This window comes from Schistocerca gregaria, chromosome X (genome assembly GCF_023897955.1).
Source record: "Schistocerca gregaria isolate iqSchGreg1 chromosome X, iqSchGreg1.2, whole genome shotgun sequence".
In the NCBI taxonomy this organism is placed as follows: Eukaryota; Metazoa; Arthropoda; class Insecta; order Orthoptera; family Acrididae; genus Schistocerca; species Schistocerca gregaria.
In genome coordinates, this window is record NC_064931.1 from 86,322,325 (window position 1) to 86,334,417 (window position 12,093).

The 12,093-nt window shown below is 41.4% G+C and overlaps 1 protein-coding gene across 1 annotated transcript in view; it reads left to right on the top strand.

The window, feature by feature from the left end:
• The first annotated feature begins 6,970 nt into the window (after window positions 1-6,970).
• LOC126298641 (uncharacterized) overlaps window positions 6,971-12,093 on the top strand; it is a 68,634-nt gene continuing 63,511 nt past the window's right edge. The window contains exon 1 of the mRNA XM_049990053.1: window positions 6,971-7,296. Coding sequence (XP_049846010.1) covers window positions 7,116-7,296 — 181 coding nt within the window. The 5' untranslated portion in view covers window positions 6,971-7,115. The remainder of the gene's footprint in view (window positions 7,297-12,093) is intronic.

Genomic DNA, 12,093 nt, shown 5'->3' on the forward strand with positions numbered 1-12,093 from the left:
TTCCACAATGAAACTTTGTCTCGAAACCTGGCAGAAATTCCAAAGCGTTTCTGGTAATATGTAAAGTATGCGAGAGGCAAGACGCGATCAATCTCTTCTCTACGCGATAGCAATGGAATTACTATCGGCTACAGTGCTGCCAAAGCACAGTTGTTTAACACAGTCTTCAGAAATTTCTTCACCAAAGAAGACGAAGTAAATTTTCCGAAATTCGAATCAAGAACAGCTGCCAACGTGAGTAACTTAGAAGTACATATCCTCGGGTTACTGAAGCAACTTAAATTAGTTAATGAAATCAAGTCTTCCGGTCAAGATTACATACCAATTAGGCTGCTTTCAGAGTATGTTGGTGTGTTAGCTCCATACTTCAGAATCATATACAACCGTTCGCTCGACGAAACATCCGTACCCAAACACTGAAGAGTTGCACAGGTCACACTAATATACAAGAAAGGCAGTAGGAGTAATCCACCAAATTACATGCCCATATCATTAAGGTCGATATACAGCAGAATTTTGGAGCATACATTGTGTTCGAACATTATGAATTACCTCGAATGGGACGGTCTATTGAGTCATAGTCAACACGGATTTAGAGAACATTGTTCTTTTGAAACACAACTAGCTCTTTACCCACACGAAGTATTAAATGCTATCGACAAGGGATTTCAAGCTGATTCCGTATTTCTAGATTTTCAGAGGGCTTTTGACACCGTACTTCACTAGCAGTATGTAATCAAATTGTGTGCTTATGGAATATCGTTTTATTTATATGACTGGATTTGTGATTTCCTGTAGAGAGGTTACAGTTTGTAGTAATTGACGTAAAGTTATCAGGTCAAACAGAAGTGATTTCTGGCGTTCCTTAAGGTAGTGTTATGTAGCCTCTAATGTTTCTTATGTATATAAACGATTTAGGCGACAATGTGAGCAGCCGTCTTTGGTTGTTTGCAGATGATGGTGTCCTCAACCGTCTAGTAAAGTCGTCAGAAGAGCGAAAGAAACAGCAAAACGATTTCTAAAACATATCCGTATAGTGCAAAAATCTGCAACTGACCCAAAATAATGAAAAGTATGAGGTCATTCACACGAGCGCTAAAAGCAGTCCGTTAAATTTGGTTACACGATAAATCTATAAAATTGAAAGGCAGTAAATTCAACTAAGTACCTAGGAATTACAATTAAGAACAACGTAAATTGGAAAGAACACATAGAAAATGTTTTGGGAAAGGTGAATCAAAAACTGCGTTTTAATGGTAGAACACTTAGAAGATGCAAGAGGTCTACTGAAGAGACTGCCTACACTACACTTGTCCGTCCTCTTTTGGAGTACTGCTGCACGGTTTGGGATCCTTACCAGATCGGATTAACGGAGAACATCGACAAAGTTCAAAGAAGAGCAGCGCGTTTTATATTATCTCGAAATAGGGGAGAGAGTGTCACTGACATGATATAGGACTTGGGTGGACATAATTAAAGCAAAGGCGTTTTTCGTAGAGTCGGAATCCTCTCACGAAATTTCAATCACGAACCTTCTCCTCCAAATGTGGAAATATTTACTGACGAAGACCAACATAGAGAGAAACGATCATCATAATAAAATAAGGGTAATCAGAGCTCGCACGGAAGGATGTGGCTGTTCGTTTTTTACGCGTGCTGTTAGAGGTTGAAATAACAGTGACTTATAATGAAGGTGGTTCGAAGAAACCTCTGCCAGACATTTAAGTGTGATTTGCGGAGTATCCATGTAGATGTACATGTAGTTGTATACGATAGCCATAATGTATTCGAAGAAACAGATTAAAACATCCTTTCATCTACGTTCAGGCTATGCTGCAGCTACCGTAACGATGGTATAATTAAGTACGATGCGTAGAAGCCTTGATGGACGTGATATGTATGTGAGACTATATGTGAGACTATATGTGAGACTACCAGCCACAACGGTATCTGTGGCCTTTCGAAGTAGATCACGGCATTTTCAATTGTCACTGGACTTTAGATCAACACAGGTGCATTCTCTTCACGAATGATTCCCGTTTTAGCTTGCAGACTAACAACATGCTTTTTCATTGTGCGAGAAGGCAGAATACATGAAACATCTCTGAATGAGATGTCTCAGGATGAAGCAGTGTCTGCGTGTTTTTAGCTACATAGTGAGATGAGATTTTGAGACTACAGGACTACAAGTATTATATCCTTGATGCTCATGTTGGCTACATACGCGTTGAATAGGTAACAGCATTACCCTCTCTCGACTTTATCCAACAGAGCATGTTTGTGTTCCTGTCGGATGCCGTGCTACTGTTCCCAGTTATCCTCTCCAGATCCTCACATGCGACGAACAGTTTCCGAGAAGACCGGTAATCAAGTTCTACGGAGCTCACAGAATCCATCGACAGCAGGTTTTATCGCAGTTCGTACTGTTTTGCCTGTTGGGTAGTTATCCTCTTTTGTGGTATTGATCGTGCTTTATCGAACTGAAAACTCGTTTATAACATGTATTAAGTGTTCTGGGTTCGCATATAAATGCTTTCTCTGGCTTATGTTTCTCTGTTTTATTTAAACCGTGTTATTGGTTTCACATATTGGCCAAGTTGCGACACTTCGCCTACATAAAAGTTTAATTTGTTTATTTTTGTGATTTTCTTTTATTACGAAACCATTGTAAATTAGATAAAACGTTTATGGAAGAAAGTTAAATTTCGGTACCCCCAACCACTCCACAGTGTGATATGGACATGTCACAAAGTAAAGAAGGAAGATTAGAATTTAACGCCCCATTGACATCGAGCTCATTAGGGACGGTGGACAAAGTCGGATCACGGAACGATGGGGGAGGAAATTGACCGCATCCTATCCAAAAGAACAGTCCGGGGAATTTGCCTCGAGCGAGTTGGAGACCTCACGGAAAACTTAATGCTGGATGGTACGACGCAGATTTGAGCTGTCGTCGACCCAAAAACGAGTCCAGTGTGCTAACTACTGCGCCACCTCGCTAGGTCAAAACTTTGACACCCAACTCTATCTGAGTGGTGGTAAAATGGCAAATATTGTGCTGTAAAACTACACAATGGCGTAATTGATGGCCTTATTCACCACAATGCTGTCGATTGTATTGCCTCTAATTTGTGTTACACAGAAAATCGCTTTACCAGCTCATTCTAATATGGACAGCATCTAACTGATGAGTCCAAGTACTCATTACAATTCTTGTAAGGAAGCGTCAACATGATACAAGATCTTTGGTTTCCAAAGGCTCTCTTCTGTATCGCAGCACACATTCCGAAATTTTACAATGTCCCTGTCCACTTAAGTACCACATTACATATGATTACATAAAAAATTCCCAATGTTTTGCGTCATGTGAGATAAATCGTCCTTGGATGTTGGATGTTGTTTGAGTTTTTTTTCCCATTTGGGAGATCAGATCCTAGCTGTGTGCTTCAGAGAGGATAACCCCCATTCAGTGGGCAGATGGCACCATCATGTGGTGGCAGTTGGCAGATCTTGTCATCCGCAGTTAAAACCGTGAGCGAGAAGCATGTGATATGCATGTGATTGCTATTTCGGGGGCAAAATAACTGATGATGGCTGAAGCTTTTCAGTTTCGATGCCACATAGGAATGCTGAAGATTAGACGGGCAGATCGAATAAGTAATGAGGGGTTACTGAACCGAATTGGAGGAAAAACTATGGCACGACTTGACTAAGAGAACAGATCAGTCGACAGGATATCTTGTGCATCATCGAACAGGCAGTCCGGTAACGCAGACAAGTGTAAATGGTTCAAATGGCTCTGAGCACTATGGGACCTAACATCTGAGGTCATCAGTCCCCTAGAACTTAGAACTACTTAGACCTAACTAACCTAAGGACATCACACATATCCATGCCGAGGCAGGATTCGAACCTGTGACGTAGCGGTCGCGCGTTTCCAGACTGAAGCGCCTAGAACCGCTCGGCCACCGCGGCCGGCTTTGGGGCTATTGCTGTACGTCTTGTCTTTAATATAGTGCTAAAGAAAGGAGCCACAAGTGTTCAGATCCGGAGAATATGGCGGCCAATCGAAGCCCATGGCAGTTGCCTCTGGCTACCCCAGAGCCAGAATGCGGTCCCCAGAGTGCTCCTCCAGGACATCAAACACTCACTTGCTTCGATGGAGTCGATCTCCGTCTTACATGAACCGTGTCTTGTCAAAATAATGCTCTCTTTGGAGAATGGCGACGAAATCATCTTCGAAAACCTTCACATACCATTCGGTAGTCACCGTGCCATCAAGGAATATGGCACCGATTATTCCGTGACTGGACATTGCACACCACACAGTAATCCGTTGAGGGTAAGAGACTTCTCGATTGCGAAATGCGGATTCTCAGTCGCCCAAATGAACCAGTCGACAGACCAACCAGTAATTACTGAACTATAAGAAAAAAATTACATTGGTCACAAACTATGACGTGCACATACTTTATTCAACATGTGAACGTCACTACGGATATTTAACACATATGTTCGATATGCTTGCCATCATTGGCGATGACGTGGCGCAAACGAATAACTAAATTTTGCGTGACCCACTGAAGTGTCGGAACATCGATGTTGTCGATTACGTCCTGAACAGCTGTTTTTAACTCAGCAATGTTTTGAGGTTATTGCTGTACGTCTTGTCTTTAATATAGTGCTAAAAAAAGAAGTCACATGTGTTCAAATCCGTAGAATATGGCGGCTAATCGAGGCCAATGGCAGTGGCCTCTAGGGAACCCCCATAGCCAGGATGAGGTCCCCAGAGTGCTCCTGCAGGACATCAAACATTCTCTTGTTTCGATGGGTTCAAATGGCTCTGAGCACTATGGGACTCAACATCTGTGGTCATCAGTCCTCTAGAACGTAGAACTACTTAAACTTAACTAACCTAAAGCCATCACACACATCCATGCCCGAGGCAGGATTCGAACCTGCGACCGTACGGGTCGCGCGGTTCCAGACTGAAGCGCCTAGAACCGCTCGGCCACAACGGCCGGCTTGTTTCGATGGGGTCGAGATCCGTCTTACATGAACCGTATCTTGTCAATATCATGGTCACTTTGGATAATGGGGACGAATTCATCTTCCTAAACATTCACATACCGTTCGGTAGCCACCGTGCCATCAAGGAATATCGCACCGATTATTCCGTGACTGGACATTGCACAACACACAGTGACCCGTTGAGGGTCAGAGACTTCCTGATCGCGAAATCCGGATTCTCAGTCACCCAAATGCACCAATTTCGATTACTGACGAGTCCAACCAAATGAAAGTGGGCTTCGTTGCTAAACCGAACCATGCATGCGCATATGAATTCCCGTCATGCTCCGCTACCAGCCGTGCTGTTTGTACAACCGTTCAGAAGTTATAACAGTTTTATTTCATATAGCTCAATAATTGTCACCCTGTATATTTTAATGACCGTTATTTAAGTAATTATTCAGAGATGAAGCGGCCTGCACAAGACAGACTGGCGCGGAGATCATTGTCAAACCACTCTTCGGTCTGAAGAGCATTAAATTAGATTAGTTTTTCGTTCCATAGATCCGTGTTGAGGAGATCCTCGTGGATCTGGAACATGTCAATTTTTTTATGCTGAAATAACAATACTAATAGTATGAATATATACAATACGTCATTTGTTTCTATTAAAAAATTCGTTAATGTAGTAGAAGGAGTTGGCCACAGGTAAGTCTTTCAGGCTCCTTTTAAACTGATCTTTGTTTGTAACTAAATTTTTTATGTTTGCTGGCAAATTATTGAAGATAAGTGTTCCTGAGTAGTGGACCCCTTTTTGAACTAAAGTAAGTGCTTTTAAGTCCTTGTGCAGATCATTTTTGTTCCTGGTATTGTATGTATGAACTGAGCTATTTGTTGGAAAAAGAGATATATTATTTAGAACAAATTTCATTAAGCAGTAAATATACTGAGAGGCAGTAGTTAGTATACCCAGTTCTTTAAAGAGGTTTCTACAAGAAGTCCGTGAGTTTACTTCACAAATAATAGGTATTAGACGCTTTTGGACTCTGAAAACTTTTGTTTGACTTGAAGAGTTACCCCAAAATATTATACCATATGACATTATGGAATGAAAGTAGGCAAAGTATGCAAGCTTTTTCACTTTTATGTCGCCTATGTCTGCTAACACTCGAATTGCAAATACAGATTTGTTAAGGCGTTCCTGCAGTTCTGTGGTGTGCTCCTCCCAACTGAATTTATTATCAAGTTGTAATCCGAGAAATTTAAGACTGTCAACCTCTTCTATCTGCTCTTCTTCGCACTTTCTGGGTGGAAACCTCTTACAGGTTCTGAATTGCATGTAGTGAGTCTTTCCGAAGTTTAATGTCAGTGAGTTGGCTTTAAACCATTTATTAATATCCACGAAAATATCATTAGCAGATCTTTCTAGAACTACACTGGACATACTATTTATTGCAATACTTGTGTCATCTGCAAGCAAAAGGAACTCTGCTTCTGGCAGTGTAACTGATGAGAGATCATCAATGTACACAAGAAAAAGCAATGGCCCTAAGATGGGTCCTTGTGGGACACCACATGTAGTTTCTTCCCATTCTGATGATGACAGATGACTTAATTCACTAGTTCCTTGAGAATTCTAATTTATTTAAAAGGATGTTGTGGTTTACACAATCGAATACCTTTGACAAATCACAGAAAATACCTGCTGCTTGTAACTCGTTATTTAATGAAGTAAGTACATTTTCACTGTAGGTGTAAATAGCCTTTTCGATATCGGAACCCTTCAGAAATCTAAACTGTGTTCTTGATAATATGTTATTTGTGGTCAGATGGTTGAGAAGCTGCATGTACATTACTTTTTCTAAAATTTTTGAGAATGCTGACAAAAGTGAAATCGGTCTGTAGTTAGCTACGTTTTAATGAGAAACGAAAATCTTGGGGCATCCCGTGGCAGGTGATGGGTCGAAAGGGAAGTGGTACAGCAGCAGTGGTTAGCGCGACGGCTTAAGCAGCAGAGCGCGAGAGGCGGGCGCGGGGCGGCGGCGGCGCGAGACGGCGGCCGGCGGCTTTCACCGTGCCGGGTAGTCGGTGCCCAGCGCTCAGCCATGGAGGCCGGCGTGCTGCGTGTCGTCGTGCTCGTCGCGCTCTTCCTGCTGCTGACGGCGGACTACTCCACGCTGCTGGCGCAGCTGCTCACCGTGCTCGGATCCCCCGCCGTGCCCACCTTCGACACCAAGCCTGCCGAAACGGCGCTTGCCGCAGAACACGAGTCCTGGGAACTTTATCGTGAGTACAGCTCGTCAGCTGTCACAATATCAGCAAACCACTTTCCCGAACAATCGCATTTTTCGCGCGTCGTTGACGTCGGGGATCAGGTAAATATGTCGAGAAAAGCTGACTCGTCCGAAACTTTTTCAAATCCTAACGACCGAAAATCTCGCTTCGTTATTAATGCATTTAATAAATTATTTTGGCGTTGGAAACTTCGCCGTTACCGCCGTCACTAAGTGGTCAACGCTATTACTGAACAGACTTTAAAGGGAAGTAATAAAAAATTTTCTTCTTCTCTGTTGTGACCTTACCACCACGAGGGCACACGGAAACTAATTTAGCAGCTCTTCCCTACTTTTCGCATCTACGTGTGTATCGAGAAATGTTCAGCAGTCCATTATTTCTGCCCGACATACAAGAGTCAGCAGCCTAAATAAAGTATCAGAACAGTCCGCCAACAAATATTTTGCTCTCGTTGTAATTTGGTTAACAGCAAAAGCCACATTCTTGTTTTATACTTGCCCTTTCTGAGAGGAAAAAGTAAATCGTTCCTAAAAACGTTCTCGGATGCGAACCTTTTCCGTTCTTAGCATCCAGTTGTACTAGTTTACCTAAACTTTAAGGGGTGATGGCCCTACAAGAAAACAATTGCATTGCCACTTCACACGACGCGTAAGTTCTAGGTGTCGTTAATTTTTTCAGATGTTTATTGCAGTAGTGATAACACATTTGTTATGCTTTTCCAGCGTCAAGCAAAGATACTAGCCACTGAATCGATTTAATGCTAAACAGCGAAATGAAACAATACTGTTGTCTTTGATAGTATGTACTTTAAAGACACTGCATACCGGCCCGCAGCGTTTATTAATCTCATATGACTTCAAAATGTTTCTGAAATAAATTTGTACAGTTCAGTTTCACTATCGACAAATGTATTACAGGTAACAATTTTCGCCTTCTAGACACCGCAATGAGAGTAAGTGACGACATACTTAACATCTACTCACCGCATTGAATTACTGAAAATTAAAGTCATTTGAGGAAATCGAGGCCATGTTGTATTTGTCATCAGTAAATACAGCCTGGAGAAAAATTTTCTTCAGATCGTACTTCCAAACTTCACGAATACTCAAAGACAAGACTCGAAAGTAACTAAGTAAAGTACCGAAATTACAATTCATTTCAAATCGTGACTGCCAGATGCAATCGTAACGCATTCGCTCTTTTAATTAATCGATGTTCGCTGCTTCAGTCATCTAGTGACATTTGAAATACGTCTCTTAAATAAAACTAATTAGTTAGGGGGTATTGTACTAAATTCTCTCTCAGGTGCTTCTGAATTTAAAACTGGGAAAATATATTTGTTGATGCGTCACCAAAATACGAAATATTACGATAATTTTGTAATTGAATCCAAAGAACTCTCAAAAAAACAAAACTAAACAGTAACTGTTTTTTGATGATGCAAGAATATGACTGTTTTAAGTTACAATGTCTTTCTCTTTTTCTCTTAGTTTCATTTTACACTCAAATTCAGGACAAAATTGTACGAAGTTATCTAAGACATGCAATATAAAGCTGAACGTAATATATGTTTAGACACAGTTTATGTCGGAGTCACGCAGAGTTACAGACGCCAGTGAAGTGTCAGATAGATCTCACGGCCGCTTGATTTTCTTTTTTACTTTTTTGTGGCCACGATATACGAGACACGTGCAAAACAAAGTGAGGTTTCGATTTGAGTGAGAACATGGCCGCCTTATTGCTATTCCCCGGGAGTGGAATCGCCGACCTTGGCGGTGTTGTTGAACAGGATCAGGCAGTGGAAGGTCGGCATCGCAGGCTGTCTCAGCAGACAGAGCGGCCTGCTTGGCTTGCTGCGTAGTCACTAACCAATCTTTCACCAACAGACCTACTTAACGAACGAAAAATTTGGACGGTACTAACTGCGGTATCGAAAATCGGTTTAGATTATGTTTGGTACATAGAACGCAGAAGTTCAGCGGTGTGTATAACGATATGCCACAATATAACAATTCACGAAAAATTCATTTATTGTTCTCACGTTAATTTAGAATAGCACTTTCAGCATACCCATAGTCAGCTAGTTAAATCATATGTGTGATTTTATTCTATCATAAAATGGAGCTAGAACCTTCTGTCCACAAACTAAGTGTTCAAATGTAACAACATTTATTTCTTCCAAATAAAGTAATCTCTATAATTTCAACATCTTCGTTTCTAACACGTGTAACTAGATTTAGTAAACGAAATAAGACAGTTGTGTTGAGAACTTTTCCCTACTTAATTGAACAAATGCGTTGTCGTTTTGGAAGCTATAAGGAAAGTATCACTAACTATATTAACCGCGCTCGATGTAGTGCTACAAAAATTTGGGTGATATATTTCTTGGCCACCTAAATTTTAAATTGAAAATCAGTTGTTGCTTACCTGTATGTATATTTCATTTATTCTCGCTTTGCGTATTTGTTTAATCCACACAGACATTATAATTTTACGGAATGCCTGCGCTCTGTATTTTGACACTGTACACCGTAAATTAATTATTATCTTCCACAATAGCCTTGGAATATACACTGGTAGTAGTAACACATGTAGTAGACAGTTTTAGAAATTTTGTTCTGGTCAAGCTTCATGAAGTAAAAATTTCGTCAGTAAGACTTTAAAGGAAATTGTGGGCACACTTCTAGCAACATTCTCCACTGATATATATTAATTACGCGATGTCTGGTACCTAACCACTGAGTTCAGTGTCCCCTTAAATTTAAGTTACGACCACATAATCTAAGAATCATCAGAACAAAAAAAAAAAAAAAAAAAAAAAAAATCATGTGCCAGTTGTTTCATTCAACTTTAAGGAAACAAAATTTTCTATTATACAAGGTGAGGCAGCTAAGTCATAAAACCCCTCGTATATCCCTAAACGTAATAGATGCAAAGATGCCGTTTGGAAAGTGAATTTCAGGGACAAGGGCTACCTGAATACATCACATTTCATGTTTGTGCTATTTTTTATTACAGAGATATGAGGCCATTTTTGATTTCTTTAAATGGAACCTTATGTTAAATTTTAGCGTAACATGATGGGCTTAAAAAGACGGTTTCAAATATGTGTATATCAGAATATTTTGGCGAACAGTTTTTGAGACACAGATATGTTCCCGTATCGTATTCGTCCTTCGAAGCGGCGTTGTCCAATGCGACCTTTCCTGTTGACCACCGACGAACGTAACAAAGAACGCGTTGTTTTCCTGCTTCTCGATAACGCCGCAAGGTGACGCACGAGGTAGCTAGAGAGAAGGGTGTAAACTTGCTGCTGAGGTAATAAGACATCGCATTTCTGTCACAGTTTCTTTGAGCAGACATGTACACCAACGAAAAAAGTTAGATATGCTTCTAGTGTATGACGAAAAGCAGAAGAAATGCTATCAGAGGAATAAAGCGATATGAAGAGCTGTATCCTGATCGTGATCGTCCTACGCGCCAGCTTCTTGCACGTATTTGCAAGAAACTACTTGAATTGTGATCATGGAACGCCATATAGAGGACAAGGCACAAAACTGAAACTGGCGAGGTACATGAAGAGGGCGTTCTAGTCTCGACGTATCGCCTCGGAATTTGATATAAGTCAGAGAAGTGTTTTATTGCATCGGCCTAGATTTCACCCGTTTCACCTCTTATTACATCAAGCAGTCTTCGGTGTGGATTTCGAGCGGCGCCTGGAATTTTGCCGGTTTGCTCTTCAGCGCGTACAAGATGAGCCAACTTTTTTCAACAGGTACTTTTTACTGATGAAGCGACTTTCACTAAACCACGGTAATGTGAATTTGCATAATATGCATTACTGGTCAGTAGACAACCCTCATTGGCTTCGACCGGTACAGTATCAGAAACCGTGGAGCTTTGACGTGTGGTGCGATATTGTCGGAAATGTCATTGTGGGCCCGTACGTCATTCCACGTATACTAAATGGCAATAACTGTTCCCAGTTTCTGCGAAACGTTCAGCCCATTTTGCTGGAAGAGGTAACACTAACTACGCGTCAGTGCATGTGGTTCCAACATGACGGCTATCCTGCTGACTCTTCCCGAGTGGCTACAGAGCTGTTAAGTGAGAAGTTCCCGGATTGTTGGATGGGACGACGTGCAGAAGTGACGTAACCAGCCCGGTCTCCTGATTTGACCCCACTTGACTTTATTCTAGCAAGCATTTGACTGTAGCTCCATTACATTATGCGTGTGGTTGTTGATAGTGCTAGATATCTTCGTGCTTCCTTCGAGGAATGCTGTTTACGTTCAAAACCCCTTGTGTTGATGGATCATCTTTCCTACAAAGCCTTCCCACATGGACTTGGTATGTAGGTGTGCTACTGATGCTGTTGAATTCCTGTTGTGTTTCTGATCCCAAATAGTTCGATTTTCTTCATAGGTTTGCATGTCTTTCTTGCACTTTGCTTTCACTTTTCACCAATGACATGTACAGAGCAGTCGCAATGTTAGAATATTATAGTGAAGTTGAGGACACCTACACTTGGTGCAGAGACCGACACTTGACGCTCAACACAAACAAATGTTCGTAATGCGAATTCATAAACAGAAAGACTCTCTACTGTATGATTAACACATTACAGAACATTCACTGGAAGCTGTGTCTTCCACGGAATATCTAGGGATACATGCGCCTGCTTAGCTGGGTGTTAAGTGGTCGACTGCCATGCAAGCGGGCCCGGGTTCGTTCCCGCCCGGGTTGGAGATTTTCTCCGCTCGTGGACTGGGTGTTGCGTTGTCCTCA